The following is a 20274-nucleotide window of genomic DNA, read 5'->3' as shown; positions in this document are numbered from 1 at the left end:
TAATCATTATAAACACGAAACTGAACGGAAAAGAGTTAATCAACATGGTACTCTATAGATTTGTTAGATTTGGACTTCCTGGGAAGAGGATTATTTGAGAATTGCACTCCAGTATATTTGGAATCAAGAGGTGGGTTCCTACCAATTCGCACCTATTCGGTAGAACCGGTTCGTCAAATCTACCGAACCGGTTAGAAGAGGTTCCACCAGTGGACCCGGAAAGCAGGCCACACCTACAGAAGAGGTTCCAAAGATTTTTTGAAACCCACCACTGTTTGGAATGTACCAAGTTGAAAAAGCGGCTTTAAAAATATTTACAAGGGGTAAATATTATTGAAGTTTAAAAATGGATTTGATAGTTGTATACTTCGGTTTCTAATGCTAGAATGCAATCTTGGGAGAGTATGTAAAATAGAGAAGGAAGGCAGCCAGAATCATTACACCTAACAATTCCCTTATAATAAAAGCAAGAGAGTACATCTTGTACCTTCTGAACTTCAAATACTATCCACCACTCTGTATCTGTGAAATATCTGACAACGTTCTATTCCTGGAAATCCTTAGAAGCAATAAAACCACAGTGCTTATCTAGTCTCTGCTGCATATATAATGGCTGGGTTTAAGATGGGTAAGTCCCTAACTGTGCAGGACTGATATAATAGGTCATTCATGAGAATTGCACATAATAAACTGCCCCAGAGTTATATTAAAATTTTAACATATTCCTTGTTCTCCCACTCCCTCGTATCTTCTCCATTCAATTCTGGTGTATCTACCATTTGTCTTCTTTTCATCCTTAAAGCTGCACCAACCCTACCTTTCTGGTGAGGTTTCTCTACCTCTGTGATGGCGAACCTGTGGCATGCAGAGCCATATTTGCTGGCACACCAGCCTTCAGCTCTGGCGCGCATGTGCGTGCCAGCCAGCTGATTTTCAGCCTTCCGGAGGGCTGGGAGAGACCATGCCAGCCTCTGTTTTGCTGCTTGCTTTTCGGCTGCCATTGAAACGGGGAGGGAGGGCATGGTATTTGGGTGTGGGAATGAATCTGTACAGGAGGACTGTTAATTGGGAGCTGTTCTCACCATCTACTGTGCATGTGGCAAGGAGGGATTTTCCCGCCAAGGCCAACTGTCCTGCATACCAACCTGATGATGATTTTTGAAGATGTCTCCCACCTGACAGCTGTGGAGATAGCAATAGCAGTTAGACTTATATACCGCTTCATAGGGCTTTCAGCCCTCTCTAAGCAGTTTACAGAGTCAGCATATCGCCCCCACAATCTGGGTCCTCATTTCACCCACCTCAGAAGGATGGAAGGCTGAGTCAACCTTGAGCCGGTGAGATTTGAACCGCCGAACTGCAGATAGCAGTCAGCTGAAGTGGCCTGCAGTGCTGCACTCCACCCACTGCGCCACCTCGGCTCCTCTATTGGAGGAGGATTGGACTATGGGCTGGGGTTACCAAGGGGAGGGGAATGGGTCATGTATTGATATCTAATGCTTTCGCGCGCTTTTGCTCAGATCCAGCTTTGCTTAGCTTCTATTTACTTATAATCAGTAAAAGTACTCTTAATTCTGCAAAATGGAGTTGAGTGGTTTCTTTCTTGGTTAATAAGCGAAGCAGTCTCGACAGGCCGTTTTCACCTTCCCCAGGCTTTAGCAAAGCCTCCAGAGCCTGCAGAGGGTGAAAAACAGGCTCCATGGGCCAATCGGATGTTGTGGGCGCTTTGCACAATTTTGGCACACCTTTACAAAAAGGTTAGCCATCCCTGCTCTACCTAATTTAATCCACCAGAGTGTATAACCCAGCAGTTGATCACGTTCTACTTTTACCCTTGTTCAACGTTCTTTTTTCCCAGCTAGTATACTTTCAGGGAGTTTGAAGCAGCATATAGAGTTGACCTCTAAGCCAATAGTGGGATTCAAAAAGTTTTACTAGCATTTCTGTGGGAGTGGCTTGGTGGGCGTGGCAAGGGAAGGATATCCTTGAGAGACTGCCTCCTGCCAATTACCTCCCAAAGACCGATTAGATCGCACAGACTAGGCCTTCTCCGGATTCCATCTGCCAGCCAATGTCGGCTGGCCACCCCCCGGGGGAGGGCCTTCTCTGTTGCAGCTCCGGCCCTCTGGAACGAGCTCCCCATTGAGATCCGGACCCTTACTACCCTTCCGGCCTTCCGTAAAGCTATTAAGACCTGGCTGTTCCGGCAGGCCTGGGGCTGTTGAAGTATCCAGCCCCACTTTAAAGTTATGAATGTTGCTGTACTTTTAAATTGTTGTATTGTCTTATATGTTCCCCCCTCCCTTTTTATTGTAAGCCGCCCGGAGTCCTCCGAGAGCGGGTGGCATACAAAACTAATAAATACTTTAAAATACTTTAATACTGCAAAATCTCCATTCCCACCCGATAAGTTGGGCCTCGGGAGGCAGAGAATAGATGGCGGTGGGGCCAGAGGTGGTATTTACCGGTTCTCCAAACTATTCAAAATTTCCGCTACCGGTTCTCCAGAACTGGTCAGAACCTGCTGAATACCACCTCTGCTCTAGGCCCCTGGTTCAGTAACGGAAAGAAAGGTCAAAGGGCAACAGATCCAAAGCTGTAGCAGAAAACTGCTTAGGTTGAAGATGACAAGAAAAATAAAGGCCATCTTAATAGGAAGCTCCACATTTGGAGAGCTTCAGAGGCAGGGAAAGCGTACAGCCAGCCATAACTACAAAAGCAGAAGCTGTGCGCCTGTCCACTGCCTTTCCCAATCAATACACTACTGACAATTATGGAGAATGCAATCAATCTTGTGAATCAAAGGAGGAAACCTACATATCAGAAAGAGGCACACCAGTGCTGTATGCTCTCTAATATCTGGGCAATACGAAGATGTTTTAGGCATTGTGTAGAATCAGATTCACTTCATTTAGTCTTGGAATAACTCTCAAAAAGTGTCGATCCACCAACGTTTGGTACAACGAATGGAAAATTTTAAGGTCAATCAACTATTGCACACGTCGGTTGATGCCACGCTAATCAAATCTGTTAATTTAATAAATCCATCGTAATATTTTCACTCACTTTTGGGACTTCTGATGAAGATTCATGTTAAGTCAGTCATCACCGAAGGAGCAAATAGGGCATTGTGTCGAGATTCCAGACAGTGGTTTCTGGGTGGCCAAGTCTCATTTCTTAATCACTTTTGGAAATTGCTTTTTAAGAACGTATCAACTATAAGGAACCTTTGGACCGGCAGGTTTTACAATATGCATCAAGTGAGGTTCCTTGAATTCTTAGTGAAAGGAGTTTTTAAAGATAGGTTTAAGACATAAAATAAATATACAGAAAAGGGGAAGTTAGAATATTGATTTTCTAAATGAATAAGATTTTGAAATTAATTATAAGAATCCTACCTCTTTAAGGCTGGCCCAGATTTTGTGCTGATGGAGGCAACCTTCTCAAGGAAGATAATGCCCCCATAGCCAAGGCATCAATCTAAAAAAAAAAAAAACCTCTCCCCAGGCCTAGTAATAAAAATCCAATACAAACAAATTAAATAACAAATGATTTGTTGCCTTTCCATGCTACTTAGAATCTGCCGCCTTAAGGCAGCCTGCTTGATTTTGTGTCATGTTTAGACCCTTCATGCCTGAAACAACATGCTTTTGATGTATTTCAGCTGATCTTGTCTGCTCTCTTCGGCTGCAAAACTAGCAAAGGATGATCAGATGTGAAGAAATGATGGGTAAAATCAGTGGTCTCCAACCTTGGCAACTTTAAGACTTGTGGACTTCAACTCCCAGTGTTCCTCAGCCAGCAAAGGAACTCTGGGAGTTGAAGTCCACAGGTCTTAAAGTTGCCAAGGTTGGAGACCACTGGGTAAAATCACCCTGGCTCCCAGATTACTACTAGTGGGAAAAGAGCTGTGGGAAGCAGCATCAAAGTAATGGTGGATGAACATTAAACACATCTCTTGTCTAATCCACAGTCTTTCTTTGCTGAGCAGTAAACAGGAAGGACCAGGACAGTGTCTTAAGAGGAATTATGTATTAAAAACATTTGGAATATGCAGACAAAAAATGTCTTTAAAATGCTCCCTGATCTTAACTAAAACAGCCAAGAGGTTTGTTGTAGTTACTTGAGAGACCGCCTGCTGCCAATTACCTCCCAAAGACCCATTAGATTACACAGGGTTGACCTCCTCCGGGTTCCGTCTACTAGCCAATGCCACCTGGCTACTACCCGGGGGAGGGCCTTCTCTGTGGCAGCTCCGGCCCTTTGGAACGAACTCCCCGCAGGGATTCAGACCCTCACCTCTCTCCAGGCCTTCCGAAAAGCCGTCAAAACCTGGCTTTGCCGGCAGGCCTGGGGTTGATGAGTTCCCCTCCCCTCTCGACTTGTGTGGTTGCGTGATTCTTGCTTATTTTAATTATCTGTATTCTGTTCTATGTTCCCCTTTTCCCCTTTTGAGTTGTTCGCCGCCCTGAGTCCCTCCCGGAGAAGGGTGGCATACAAATAATAAAATTCAATTCAATTCAATTCAATTGTTTGCGGAATGGTATACCGTTGGAAGTTTTCACTGCAACAAACTAAAGTAGCAATCCCCTCTAGGAATAATGCTGACAAGTAAAAAGAGAGAAATATAGAGTTCTAACCGATGACACACACAAGCCTTTTGAAAACCAGACAGCAAAAACACAATATGGCTTCCTTGGTATAGAATGAAATCTACTGGGAGCCACCTTGTATAAGGCAGGCTCTGAGTCTCTCTAACCAAAAAGTGTTTATCGATAGAACAGAATATTTGGAGCTCAGGGTTGAACTGTGGGGGGTCCTTGGTGCTCTCTGAGCTTGGTGGTTTTCTTGAAGACGTTTCATTACCAAAGCAGGTAACATCATCAGTGCTGGAAGGGAGTGGAGTTTGCTCTTATTGTCATATACTAGTGGATTACCCATGTCCAGGGTTGATCAGTTGCTTCACAAACCATGTTTTGATTGGTGCCAGGTCTCTACAGCCTCCGGCAGAGAAGGCTTATTCTCTGAACCCCTCCCTCAAATGTTCTTTAAAATAGTCTTTCCTACCATTCCTGTAGGAACCTCCAACATGTAAAGTGTGGTTACCTGGAGCTTCAAAATTTGCTGTTTGCTGGGAAGATGGGTAGCTAAAAGTCAGTCTACATTTAGGGTACATCTGACTTGGGGGATATTTCTTCATAATCAAACAAAACTGTATTTTCTGTGCAGCTCACACCTCTTGCTCACTGGATCTGAATGTCACAAAGCAAAGCCCACATTTTATAATTAACCCCCACACCCTGTTTTGACTGGCAGAGGGCTGCAGGAGACTGAATGCTGTCACATACCCTGGCCATGCCCCTGGCCATGCCCAGCCAGCCAGTCATTAGGGCAGAGAACCGGTTGTTAAAAAATCTGCAGCCCACCACTGGCTATAGATACATGGCCGCATCATTTAGATTATATTCAAGAGAGACTTCAGGCATTGATTTAGATGAGGTCTTGTGGGAAGTTATCATCCAGCCCTCTCTCAGAAAAATGAAATATCCTAGGAAATATTGAAAAGGCAAAATATTTCTCTGGATATGAAAAGAAAGAAACATGTTCTAAAAGACAGAATAGTTGCCTGTAGCTTCCTGCCCATCCCCACTGTTAATGGGCCATTAAGAAGGCCAAGCTAGTCCACTTTACATAATAAAGACTTCTCCACTGCAGCCCCAGGGAGGATGGGAGTAAAGGCATGATAATATGGCCCTTTACTCAACTGACCACATGGCATCTGAGAACTCAACCAAACCTGGATTCAAAACACAGCCTAGAGAGTTGCCCCTGCATGGCCCCATGGGAGTCTGACAACCAATCAGAATACATTTCTTACACAGGAACAGGAAACAGAGAGGTGGGACTGAACAGGGTATAAAAAGCCTAGCAAGCCCCTCCTTCAGCCCTTCTCTTCTTCTCCACCAACATTGAAGCATGTGACCACCTTTTCTGTTCAGGGCTCAAGCCATGTGGTCCTGTCCACCAATAAACCATTTTCCAAGCAGCCTCCATGTCTCCAGGTGTCTTTTTTTGGAGCCGAGCCCAGAAGGACATTTCTTTCATCGGCTTATTAATGGGTTAATGATGATCATACTGGACTTCACCTTTTGCCATCCATGTTTTAAACTGAGAGAGCCTTTAACTGTGGTAGAAAAGCTGCAGATTCCAAAGAGGTAAATGTGCAGTGTAAGGAGAAGAAATGGTTGAGACAAAGAAATCTTTGTGAATGTTCACCAGTCAGCAGTGACAGATACACAGGCATGGCACATTATCCTTTTGCAAACTGCAGCCCCCATTTAATAGAACATCCTTTTCTCCAGTAGCAAGAGAAGAAAGAGAAAGCCGCAATGGCATCAGGAAAGAGATTAATTTGCCCCTATTAGCTGTATCCTAGCATGGTAAAAATCTCTACCAGCCATATGTCCAAAGAAGTGACAATGGTTTAGTATGGACTATTTTCACTAGAGAGGAAGGGACTTCTGATAAGGCCTTTCCCTTGCAGCTGCCTGGAGTATGACTACATCAGCAAAAATCATCAGTATTCTGGTACAATTTCTGATGCAGTTCAACTACAAAATAATTATTAGTCTTGTAAGGTACTCTGTGAACCCACATGGCTATATAGAGATCAAGGTGTTAATATCCTGCTGGAATATTCTTGTAGAAATCTAATTATTTCATTAGAAAGTAAGCCATTAAGTAGTATAATTCAACCAAGCATTGTGAATAAGCCAAATCAACATCGTTCTCTTGTATCTACAGTAAGATAACTGTTCTGACCCCCCGCCTTGTCCGTTCAGAAACAAAAGCCAAACAGAACGTTCAAAGGAATGTTTTTATCAGTCCCGGCTCTTGCTGGCTGCGAGCCCAAAATAAACACAGATAAATTCTCTGGCAAAAGTCCTCACTCATAAACTAATACAAAACAGGATTAAATAAATCAAGTCACTTATCCAAGTGCATTTTCTCGAAGGCTGCACACAAACGGAAAGCTTGACTAGAACAGAAATGGAACGTTGACTTCTGCAACTAGGGTGTGGCACCATCAGTCTTTTATCCGCAGGAGGAGATCCTAACTAGCCACAGCTGCTCATTATCCTCTCCTGTGAGTCGGTCAGCCCTTTTCCTGCGTGCATCCTGAAACAACTCACAGGAGGTTTCTGCCGAGTCACAACAGATAACATATAAGCAACTGTGGCTGCTCCGGCCCTTTGGAAGGAGCTCCCCGTGGAGATCCGGACCCTCACCTCCCTTCAGGCTTTCCGTAAAGTCGTTAAAACCTGGCTGTTCCGACAGGCCTGGGGTTGACGAGTTCCCGTCCCCACTCGAATTGTGTGACTGTTGATTGTTTTAAATTTTCTCTGTATTTTGTTTGTTGTTTTACCTTGTCTGTATTACTCCCTCCTCTGGGTTTGTTAGCCGCCCTGAGTCCCTCCGGGAATAGGGCAGCATATAAATGTAATATACTTCAACCTCAACCAACTGTTGCCAGAACACTTTATTTTATTTATAGTATCTTTAGAGCATTTTTCATGTAGGCATCTTAGACATAACAGAATATTTAAAAAAAAATCCCAAATAAATATGCTAATGAGGTTATGGCAACTCCAAGAAGAAATAATGGGAAAACGTGCTAAAAACTCACTAAATCTTTACTGTAATTGTTCTCAACTTTAACCAAGCTGCAAAATCGCAGGTGGGCCCTACTGAAGGGAATATAAATTTGCAAAGAAACTGTGCAGGTACTACTTAAATCTCCCCTGCAAATTCTCCCCCTCTCTGTTCCCATGGGTTCCACAAAACTGCGGACGACAAAATCGCGGTCGACGAAAGCGCGTATGTGACGTCATCACAGCACGACGGAAAAGATCGAAAAATGTAAAAATAAAGCGAAAACCTTACCCTAACCCCCCCAAACCTAACCCTAAACCTAACCCTAAACCTAACCCTTAACCTAACCCTAAACCTAACCCTAAACCTAACCGTTAACGTAACGAAAAACCTAACGCTAACCCTTAACCTAACGCTAAACGTAACGCTAACGCTCTAAACCTAACCCTAACCCTTAACCTAACCCTAACCCTTAACCTAACCCTTACCTTTATGTGAATCGGCTTGCTGTAATTTAATTTTTATTTCAATTTTTCGATGTTTTTCGTCGCGTTGTGATGACGTCACATACACGATTTCGTCGACCACGCTTTTGTGGAACGCGGTTTTGACGGGTCACGGTTCCCATGACATTGAGCAAGCACAGAGTTGAATTAAAATGTTGGGTAACACAATGTTTAAGTAATCCCAGCTCTTCAGTATACCTGCCACACAGTTATCTGACTGTGTTCTTACATAATGGGAAAGTCTTCCCATTAGTGGAAGTCTCGGGTGAATGGCGTTGGCTGCCGTTGTCATTGTTCTAGTCATTTCTTCCTCTGCTTCCAGCCCCCAACTAATTCCTCAAACTCCAGAACAAATTTCAACAGAGGAGTAGAAAAGTCTCTAACTTGAATCAAATTTTGTGAATGAAAAAGAAAAATAACATTAGGTATTACTGTTTTTGGAATGCTGGAAAGTTTCATAAATGCTAATTAAATTGAATGGATTGGATTGATAAACTAACAATCAAAATGGAATTAAAAACTTTTAGCATTGCATCTGTTAAACCTTTTGCTAAAAATGAGTCCTCCTAATCTTCAGTTCTTCCCTGAAAACCCTGATATACTGTATATACTCGAGTATAAGCCTAGTTTTTCAGCCCACTTTTGGGGCTGAAAAAAGCCGCCTCGGCTTATACTCGAGTCAGTGAAAAATTTGCCCGAAATGGAGGAGAAAAAGGGGCGGGGCCATGCCGCTGGGTGACACTCGTGAATGGCCCAGTGCCCCTGTGAGTTTCCCCTCCCTCTGTGTCAGTTTGCCGCGCAGCGCGCACCGCACCATCCCCCCTCCTCACGTTCTAATGTAATGCAGGGCTGTCTTACGATTCCCCTTCCTCCCCCTCCTGCCGCTCTGCAACGATGTCCCACCTCCTCCTTGTTATGGCAAGCAGCCACATAGCGATGTCCACCTCCTCTGGTACAGTGATCCAATGATAGGAATCACTGTGCCGTGTGTCATAGGAGGCGGGACATCGCTCCCGCGGCTGCACGGGACATCATCATCACAGCGGGACGTCAGCATCATGAGGTGAGTGAAGTATTTCATTGAATACACCGCTAGTTTACTGTTTTTCTTTGAAATAAATATTCAAAAACATTATTGGTATCTATTTTTATTTTTGAAATTTACCGGTAGCTGCTGCATTTCCCACCCTAGGCTTATACTCGAGTCAATAACTTTTCCAGTTTTTTGTGGTAAAATTAGGTGCCTCGGCTTATATTCGGGTCGGCCTATACTCGAGTATATACGGTAAAAGGGCCTTGACTTTGACATACAGTATAGTTTTTTATTACTAAAGAAATCAGTTAGGCATCCAATGCTCTCTTTCAAGTTAGACTTCCACTACTATTGGTGTAAATGCTCATCTATCACAAGACCAAATAACTTGAAACTTCCAAAGAAATACCAATCCCAAGTGATATTAACATGGGCAAATTAATAATAATAGCGCTTCCTGTATGTCAAAAAGCCCAGATATAAAAACTCTTGCTAATTCAGGTAGAGGATACATCATTGAAATAGTTCTGGAGTACATATAAGAGCCGAGGTGGCGCAGTGGTTAGGGTGCAGTACTGTAGGCCACTTCAGCTGACTGTTATCTGCAGTTCAGCGGTTCTAATCTCACCGGCTCAAGGTTGACTCAGCCTTCCATCCTTCCGAGGTGGGTGAAATGAGGACCCAGACTGTAGGGGCGATATGCTGACTCTGTAAACCGTTTAGAGAGGGCTGAAAGCCCTATGAAGCAGTATATAAGTCTAACTGCTGTTGCTATTGCTATATAAAAAGAGGAACAGCTCTGTTCTGGCATTTGTCTTAATCTATGGCATTTAGAAGAAATCTACTGTCACAAGCATAGAGGTTCTATTTATCTTCGATGGTTTAAAGAATTTGTATAATCCTTAAGTACAAAGGCAGTCTGCACAAAATACACACAAAAACCCAATGTTCCAGCGTTCCCTTGCATAATTAAAGTTAAGCTTTTATTTACTTATGTCACAAATGGACCCATGTTAGGTAGAAGAAGCAGGTATCCAAAAGGAAGTTATGACAGGTTTAGAAGAAAGAGCTTTCAAAACTGACATTAAAAAAAGGGTTGCGCGTTTATGATTGAACAAAATGTCTACAAGGAAACTGCAATGTTTTGCCTAAAAAAAAGAATGAATGTAGCCAAACTAAAAAAATGGCTCATTTCTTAATGTCCACAGGCAGGAGATTTTATATCATTTGTCTGAAATGTTTGAAAATTGCCTGAAAATATTGCAGCCCATCTCACCATTGTTGGACAGTGTACAACAATCAGATAAAATTGTATTCTTTCTGCCACTTACCTCCCAACGACCAACAAGATCGCACAGGCTGGGCCTCCTCCGGGTGCCGTCAACCGGACAATGCCGGCTGGCGACTCCCCGGGGGAGGGCCTTCTCTGTTGCTGCGCTGGCCCTGTGGAACGATCTACCTGCAGAGATCCGGACCCTTACCACTTTCCCGGCCTTCCGTAAAGCCGTCAAGACCTGGCTGTTCCGGCAGGCCTGGGACTGTTGAGTGATATCCAGCCCCGCTTAGATGGAATGGGTGATGTGAATTTTAATACTGTATTTTTTTATTTCTATTTTTAAATTTAAATGTTTCTTGTCTGTTGTGAGCCGCCCAGAGTCCCCCTGGGAGTGGGCGGCATATAAATTCTAATAAACTTGAAACATGAAACTTGAATTCTTTCTCCAGCCTCCCCGAGTTCACACATAAACACAAGCACATGCACACACACACACACACACTACACCCTCTTTCTTCAGCTTCCCCGAGCTCATGATGTTGGCACCCTCTGTGGCTACCCCATGTTCCTTACCTGATATCCCCTCTGCTTTCCGCTTAACCACTCACACACCTGGAGTTACAATGATAACTGAGACTGCCATGATTGCCCTCACTAAGCAACACAGTCACATCACATCACATTTTTCGCCCTCGTTGCCTAGTGATGGAAACCCCAGTCCCAACTGTGCCGTAATTTGAGGACTACCTGTGTAGTGCAAAAGGCACCAACTAATTCAGTATTCGTCAGTGACTTAATTCCCACTTTGAGCTAAGCCCTGGATTACTAAATAAATCACACTTGTACGAATTCGCAAGGCCAAAGTTTGTTGATTAAATGGATTCACGTGTTGCCATATTATAAAATAACTCTAACTTTGCAAATTAGTTAAATGCTGTGACGTATGCAAGCTACAACGGCAGAGTTTAAACAATACACTAAGTAAAAACCTCAAGGGGTTGTATATACCTGTTTGTATAACTTAATATACTCAGCATTATATTATGCATGGCTATATCTAGCAAGCTCCGGCAGTTAATTGAGCCTATTGTGAATATCTCATCCTATTCATGGTGGCTCCCACATGGATGTCCAGGGGCAGAGGAGAGGCAAGTGATTAAATGTTCTGATGCAAACACTTGCATCATAATACTGTACAGAAGTATGAAAGGGTTGGACTTTACATTATGACACACAACCCAGATTTTATCCTTTTGATGAATTAGTGTGGATGCCTCCAGAGTTCTGTTTCCAAATGACCACGTCATAGACATTTCCAAATGTCTTCTGGTTTTGACCACTTTTCACCAAACCAGTCTAGTCTCACTCCCAGTATGACCTCTGCAAAAAACCCAAAACTCCAAAATTCAAGAGGTAAGAAGTAACTAGTTCAGACATTTGTTTATCTGTAACAAGAGTTCTGCCTTCCCTCTTCTTCCCCCATTTGGCTTGACGTTATTTTTATATCTAAGAGATTTGATTTTATCATTGTAAATAAAGGAATTTGTCATCGAAACTTCCTCCACATAAAAGTCTGCATAGTTGCACAGCTTTAGGGTAGGCACAAAGCAGTGGTGGGTTTCAAAAAATTGGCGAACCTACTCTGTGGGTGTGGCCTCCTTTGTGGGAGTGGCTTGCCGGCCATGTGACCTGGTGGGAGTGGCTTGCTGGCCATGTGTTTTCTCTCTCTCTCTCTCACTCTCTCTCCTTCCTTTTGTCTCTGTCCCTTTTTCCTTTTTTTCTTTCATCTCTCTTTTTGTTTCTTTTTTCTTTTTTTATTAATTTCTTTCTTCCTTTGTTTCTCTTTCTCTCTGTGTGTGAGTCTGTGTGTGTGTGTGTGTGTGTGTGTGTGTGTGTGTCAGTGGTGGATTTCAAAAAAATGGAGGGTCGAAGAGGTACATTGGGTTTCTATTTTGGGGGGTATTGTTGACAAGAGGAATGGCTGTGTTTATTGTTTAAAGTTATAAGGCCCCGGTTCTGCACAGTATATATGTGACTGTATGAAAATGAAAATGGAAAATAAAAACACATTTACATAGGGAAAAAAAATTTTTTTGGGGAACCTCTTCTGTAGGTGTGGCCTACTTTCCGGGTCCACTGGTGGAACCTCTTCTCACCGGTTCGGTAGATTTGACAAACCGGTTCTAACGAATAGGTGCGAACTGGTAGGAACCCAACTCTGGCACAAAGTTTGTTTACTTCTGTAATAATAGACCATCGTCAGGAAAATCCAAACTGCAATACTTTCTAAATTTTTTTTTGCTCCAAAGCCTGGATAGCAGGCAGAAGTCTTTGATAAGAAGGTTAAGGAGTCATCATTTGGACAAAGTACAGCACGTCAGTGAGTTCAATTGCTTGGGAACAGCCTATTGTAAAAATCCTTAAATAGGAATCTGGCAGGCTTTGTATCTAACTTGGCTATGTCTAAAGGGCTCCCGACTCTGAAATTATTATTCAGGACTTTGTTATTGGTGGAAGACTCACAACATGACTCAGCAAGGCTAGTTACTTTATTGCAGTATTGGGGGGAAATGCTATATACTGTATAACAGATTGTGTTTACTGCAGTGGCCAGCAATCAGCGTTTTATATATAGGCCTACAATCCAGGATTTCAGTTTTAGGCTTCTTCTTCCCATCTTTCTAAGTCAACAGATATTTTGCATCTCTCTTCCTGTTCCTGAAAGGCACCTAAATGTGTTGACGTTAAGGGTTGCCTTGAGTTTAGGAACTGTCTCACAAAATTCTTCTCTATCAGGACCCATGGGAAAAAGAGATCCACTAGGGAAAAAAAATAGATTATTTCCCCCCACCCCTTTATTTTCTGGTTTCAATGCACAAAGAGAGATTCAATCATACAAAGTTCAGTGAAATTTACTCCATGTGTAGCTTACATATTCTAAATTGCTGCGTACCAATGAAATTATCAAGCAGAAAAAATAATAATTATAAATGCAATGCATGCTTTATGTAATGAACAGGATAAAACGAAGTGGAATTTAATTAATTCAGTTATCTGGTGGGGAAAAGATATGAAAAGAAGAAGGCAAGATACTTCATTTTTGCACACTTTTTCGTAATTTGATCATTACGCGCAACATCACACGATTTGCCATTTGCAATCTCTTGCTGGTTTCACCATATTGACTCTGCTTGTCCAAAGCCAGCTGCAAATAGTGATCACATGATCCAGGGGGACACAGCAATTGTCATAATTATGAGTTGATTGCCAAGTGCCCAAACCACAATCACATAATCATGGGGATGCTGCAATAGCAGCAATTTTGAGAACCGGCCATAAGTCTCCGTGTTCAGCAGCATAACTTCAAATGTCACTAAATGAATCGTTATTAATCGAAGTCTGTTTTTTTAAAACATTCCCCAGCACATGATTTCACATGGACATTTGAAAAACTAGACCTTTAATCAGGTTAGACAGAAAAACACTGCCAGTCAGTTTAAATTGACATTAAAATTTTATTAACTGGGAACTTCAAATTATATTTGGGAATCATATACTTCCCATACATTAAAATCGGCCAAAGGGAAGTAATTTTTAACTATTAAGTTCCAGGAAAAAAGAAATTCATTTTTTTAAAAAAAGTTTGCTTATTTGTATGCATGTGATTGAAACTCCTAAGTATTTATTTATTTATTTATTAGATTTATACCGCTTCATAGGGCTATCAGTCCTCCCTAAGCGGTTTACAGATTTTTTTAGCAAATTGAGTCAGCAACTTACTGTAGAAGAAACCACATACTAATATGTTTATTGAGAACATCCCAACCTCCTTCCATTTCAGTTTAAAACTAAGGTTTTTTATTTATTTTGGATGTTACACAGTTTACAATTCCAAATATATTATCAATTATTACAAATCAGACTGAACTCTTAAACAACTATGTCATAACCAGAATTAGACCAGTAAGTGGATGGATCTTCCTCAAGAGTTTCTCAGTGAATTTGTTTCTAATCCAAATTGAACATGAAAGCTATACTCCCATCCACAAGTACCAGTGAACTAACAGGCAAGCTTCTGAGTAGCTATGTATAGGGTTACACTATGAACAAATATAGAAGTGGAGTAGCTACTACTCTGAAATATTTAACTGATATATTCTTGTGTATACTGTAGTGTATTTTATTCTATATGGGATAGAGGATATAGGGGAAAGCATTAGTAGCCATTTATCTTCCAAATTAGTACAACAAGATCCATTTGAGAGCTACACATAAGAACTGCTGAAACAGATCTATCCCATTTAGTGTATGCCAATAAATATTCAGAATTTCCTGAAATCTCTAGAGAATGTGCACACTAGTTATGTTGGCCTTTCCAATTTAGCTACAATACACATAAGTAAAAACAGTGTAATTATCCAGCAGACTATCAAACTTTGAATATTTTTTAATATCAAGAACTTGACATTTATCTTAAACCAAGATATACTGGTTTGCAAAAAGAGCAGTTTCCTGAATGAAGGAGCGAGTAAACTCAGGTAATTACAGAGTATAACTTAACAGCCACTGTACCAGAGAACATTTGGGTCCTTAAATATTGCTGAACTACTACTAAGAGAACTTCAACCAGCATAGCAAGTGATGAGCAACATTAAGACCTGTTGTCGAGATGCAGGTTCTCTGTCCTTGCTGTAAGTAATCCAACATTCTGATTAATTGAGCTGACAAAGTGAAACCCATTTGTTACATTTATATTTTATCAGTGGCTAGGGAGTAAAATATACATTTTGAATCACAGGTGTGTTAAGCACAGTTCTTCGAAAGGAGATGCCCTACTTGGATGCAAATACCGAGAGAACACAATTGGCTTTCCTTCTATTACACTGACAATAGTTAAAGGCTGGCGCCCAATTGAGTTCAGAAACAGACAAGCACATCCAAAAGTCACAAACCTTGACTGCAACACGCCAGTCCTCAAACAACAAGCTGATCGATTAAATCTACTAAGCCTTAGTTTGCCAATAGAAACTAACAGGTGTGGCCAATCTTAAAGCAACAGCACATTTCCCACAAGCTCTAGCAAAGCAGACCTTGCTCCTAAAATAGATCTCTGTCCAGGTTTTAATCTCCCCTCTCCCAACACACCCCTTTCAAATGCCATTTAATGGCATCTTCAGTCACTCAAGGACAAATTAATTGAAGCAGCGGGGATTGGGAGCCGGTTTGACTTTCCTACCACATGTAGCAACGGCAAGGTTGTAGCACTACTCAGCTTCCTACTCTATGAGTGGCAGGGAGACAAATATGATAAACAATGAAAGAAATCCCAGGATGTTTAATGGTAACCCATTCTTTCAAAGAACCGAGGAAGGGGTATGCAGGAAGAAATCAATAACCCTAGGCTGTCAATCTCTCTGTATTTATTGGAGGGGGGGGGGAATTCTCTTCAGCTATTAAAGCAGGGTTTACTTCCAAGGAAACAAAAGGTGAGCTGTGAATGAGTTGGGGGTGGGAGGGTTAACAAAACCTTGAGCAATTCCCTTACATGAATGGAGGGCCTGGGCCTAATATTCCCTGCCCCCCCCCCAAGCCAGAGAGGTCAATCACGCTCAGGCGTTCCAATCAATGAATACAGCTGCAACCTTTTAATCGAATTGCAGGCAACTTCCATTTCTCTGCAGGCTGCAAGCAGCTTTTCGGCTTCTCCTAGCAATTACATAACATTGCTTCGAAATACACAACAGTAGCCGAACCCATGGGAGCCTCCCCTAAAGATAATAATGTAACAAACTGTATGCAACCGGGGTTTTTAACCTAACCTCGTTCATCCCACCACGACCACCACCCGATGCGCGCTCTGCTATTTCTAATTTTCTCTTCTGCAGCTTTATTTTTTGGGGGGGTGGGGGGTGGGGGGAGAAAGCGTTTTGCAAATAATCAACCTTAAGAGGTCCAAACCCCACCGGTTCGTCCTCCGCTTCCTAGGGAAGGGCAAAGCCGGCTTTGGCCTCCTGCAAAACTCTCTTAAGCCGGCATTGTTGGTTTCTTTTGCCAGCCGGGCGCGAAGCTGGTTCTCCAGGAAAAATAAAAAGGGAGCTTCGTGGTGGCGTTTTTGTCATCGCTCGGCGTTAGGCAGCCTAAAAATAGATTGGCACGAAGCGCCGCTTCATTGGCAAAGCTTGCAACTCCCGGTAGTTTCCCCTCCTAAAGATGTTAATCTCAGAAACGATGAAGTTTCCCAATGAAAACGATAACAAAAACAAGGCAGGAGAAATTGCTGGGCTAAGAACCGCTTCTCTCTTTCTCTCTCTCTCTTTCTTTCTCTCTTTCCCTCTCTCTCTTTCTTTCTCTCTTTCCCTCTCTTTCCCTCTCTCTCTTTCTTTCTCTTTCCCTCTCTCTCTTTCTTTCTCTCTTTCCCTCTCTCTTTCCCTCTCTCTCTTTCTCTCTTTCCCTCTCTCTCTTTCTCTCTTTCCCTCTCTCTCATTCTTTCTCTTTCCCTCTCTCTCTTTCTCTCTTTCCCTCTCTTTCTTTCTCTCCCTTTCTCTCTTTCCCTCTCTTTCTTTCTCTCTTTCCCTCTCTCTCTTTCTTTTTCTCTTTCTCTCCCTTTCTTTCTTTCTTTCTTTCTTTCTTTTCTTACCTGTTCCCCGAAGTCGATGGCGATGTTGGTGATGCCCAAAGGGACCAAGAACCGGATGAGGGGCCAATAGTTGGTGAGCGCAGGAAATTTCACCATAGTCCCAGCTGCGCAGAGACCCCAAACGCATCTGCCGGAGCGAGGGAAGGCTACCGAGGAAGCAAAGAGAGCGGCGAAGGGCGGAAGAAGCGGAAGGCTCCTTTTATAAGCGAGGCTGCCGGCTTCCCTTAATAAGGCGGCGGGGCATCAGCGGATCAGCTGCGGCTCCGCTGCGGCTCCACTCGCGTCTGCCTCCTCCTCTGGTCTGGTGCGCGGAGCGGCTGCGTTGCTCCCTTTAGCGAGAAATCCCCAGCACCCAAGTCCATCCCTGTCGCCGCCGCCGATGCTGCTCCGGCCCTCCTCCTCCTCCCACACGATCATCTGCCGCTGGTGGAAAAAAAAGGAGGAGGGACACCGGTGGCACCGTCCTCTCCACCGCCAGCAAGATCCCCGGGCGTTTTTTCCATTATCGGAACCCCCGCAAGGAGTGGAAAGGAGAAGGAGGCGAAAAACAACACCGCGTCTCCACCCCACCCAACTGGAGCGAGCTCGGAGCGCCCCGCCTTTGCCCGAGGTGGGCGAGCCGGCCGCCGGGAAGTGATGGGAGCCGGAGGGGGGGTGGCAGCGGGCAACCACCACGCATCCCCGGCGTGGGGAGATGGCCCAGGATCGGCGCTCTTCTTTCCTCCGCCGCCTCTTCTTTCCGGGCCTGGGAAGAGGGGGAAGAGCTTGGCCGCTAGGGGAGGGAGGAAGCCGGCTTAGGAAAAAAGGCCACGCCGCTCTTTCTTTCTTTCTTTCAAAAAGAAAACGCTTCAAAATGCGGCTCCTTTTTGCCAGCCGCTGTTTCCCCTTGGCGCGTTAAGCACGTGGCCCGGTCTACCCAGGCTGGTCTCTTGTGAGTCTCTTCTTCTTCTTCTCCTCCCTCCCCTTCCTTCCTTCCTTCGCGTCTTCCCTGGAGAAAGCAGGAGCCGCTGGAAGGGGGGAAAGAGAAAAGCTCTCTCGCTGCTGCGGCTCCTCCTAACGCCGCGGCCTGGGCACAGCACCAGCCGAGCTGCATGCTGCTTGCCCGCTCGCTGCAGCAGCGAGGTGCTTAGGCCGAAAGCTCTCAAGGGCAGTGAAAGGATCTAGCCCAGCACGCGGCGTTTGCGGGGTGACCTCGCTTGGGGGGGGGAGCTAGAAGGGTTTGGGGACCCCAGCTGAGCTTAACAGTGTAGGAAGCCCCCTCCCCACTCCTCAGATTAAAATATTATTTATTCTTAATATTCAAAGAGGCAGGATGGAATATTCCCCCCCCCAAGGAGAAAGAGAGAGAAAACGTGTTCTAAAAGGCAGAAAGCAGCCCCCAGTCTTTCTCAATAGCCTCCAGCAGAAGCCTCAAGTCTAATTTAGAGATGGATATTTGGTGCCCTGATGAAAGAAATGCCCTTCTGGGTTCGGCTCCAAGTAGGGAAAAAGACAATGGAGACATGGAGGCTGCTTGGAAAGATGGTTTTAATGGTGGACAGGGCCACATGGCTTGAGCCCTGAACAGAAAAGGGGGATCACATGCTTCAATGTTGGTGGAGAAGAAGAGAAGGGCTGAGGGAGGGGCTTGCTAGGCTTTTTATAACCTGTTCAGTCCCACCTCTCTGTTTCCCCGTTCCTGTGTAAGAAATGTATTCTGATTGGTTGTCAGACTCCCATAGCGCCATGCAGGGACAACTCTCTAGGCTGCGTTTTGAATCCAGGTTTGGTTGAGTTCTCAGATGCCATGTGGTCAGTTGAGTAAAGGGCCAATATTATCATGCCTTTACTCCCATCCCCCCTGGGGCTGCAGTGGAGAAGTCTTTATTATGTAGAAGGGACTAGTTTGGCCTTCTTAATGGCCCATTAACAGTGGGGATGGGCAGGAAGCTACAGGCAGCTATTCTGTCTTTTAAAACATGTTTCTTTCTTTTCAAATCCAGAGAAATATTCTGCCTTTTCAATATTTCCTAGGATATTCCATTTTTCTGGGAGAGGGCTGGGTGATAACTTCCCACTTCCCCATTAAAAGAAAGACTAGGTCAATCTGTTCATAACCAAAACACCTTCAGCTCCAGCTGATGGGATTAAGAAGGACAGGAGATAATTTTAGGACATAATAGGATTAACCCACCACCATTGGAATAGAATAAGGGACAAGGCTCCCAACAGTGCACAAGTCCTAGGAACATCTCAGAAGCCTCTAAAAATCCATGTACTCATCAAACCAATTGGTCAGCTGTCCCAGAACTGCACGCTGTTGTTCTGCTCGTCAATAAACTTTCTTTCTTAAGCAGCCTCCATTTTATTCCTGGCTTGGAATTGGATCTGATTTTTCTTCCTACAGCAGGTCTACCTTCTTCAGAGCCAATACTCTAATATCTGTCCCTTTCCCAATTTGGCAGCTTGTCACAGGCCCGCGGAAATGATGGGAGGGAGCAGGAAGCTGGTTTAAAAAGCGAAAAGCAGTATAAACTGTCACCAAATCTCACAGCAGAAAGATTGCTCTGCAATAAGTTCTTCAAAAGATGCCGTTAGGTCGCATGTAATAAATGTTTTGAGTTATGAAACCCCCCCACCCCCCCCAAAAAAAGCTGTAAAAGATGACTGGAATAGTTCTGCGGTAAGAAAATGTGCAACTTCAGGGAATTAAGAGCCGAGGTGGTGCAGTGGTTAGGGTGCAGTACTGCAGGCCACTTCAGCTGACTGTGATCTGCAGTTCAGCGGTTCAAATCTCACCAGCTCAAGGTCGACTCAGCCTTCCATCCTTTCGAGGTGGGTGAAATGAGGACCCAGACTGTGGGGGCAAGTTGCTGGCTCAATTTGCTAAAAAATTTGTAAACCGCTTAGAGAGGGCCGAAAGCCCTATGAAGCGGTATATAAGTCTAATTAATAAAAAATAAATAAATAAATAAATTTGAAATGCTTTTGCAATTGACAAATTATGGGTGCTTTTTCTTAAAATTTGAAGAACAACATGAAGTGGGAATGAAAGTTTCACAGTAAACTGATTCATATTGCCAGATACAGGAAGACATGGGCAGATGAGAAGGTTCCTCCTAATGAGGTGAACATTTTTCTTTTTATGAACCAGACTTTACAAACAAAGAGCATATTTTGGTATCATTTT

General features: G+C 43.6%; 1 protein-coding gene across 1 annotated transcript in view; it reads right to left on the bottom strand.

The window, feature by feature from the left end:
* ANKH (ANKH inorganic pyrophosphate transport regulator) overlaps window positions 1-18098 on the bottom strand; it is a 106462-nt gene extending 88364 nt beyond the window's left edge. The window contains exon 1 of the mRNA XM_032219910.1: window positions 17106-18098. Within this exon, the coding sequence (XP_032075801.1) occupies window positions 17106-17201 (96 nt within the window). The 5' untranslated portion in view covers window positions 17202-18098. The remainder of the gene's footprint in view (window positions 1-17105) is intronic.
* Window positions 18099-20274: the final 2176 nt, after the last annotated feature.

This window comes from Thamnophis elegans, chromosome 6, assembly GCF_009769535.1.
Source record: "Thamnophis elegans isolate rThaEle1 chromosome 6, rThaEle1.pri, whole genome shotgun sequence".
NCBI classification, from domain to species: domain Eukaryota; kingdom Metazoa; phylum Chordata; class Lepidosauria; order Squamata; family Colubridae; genus Thamnophis; species Thamnophis elegans.
This window is presented reverse-complemented; position numbering and strand designations above follow the sequence as displayed.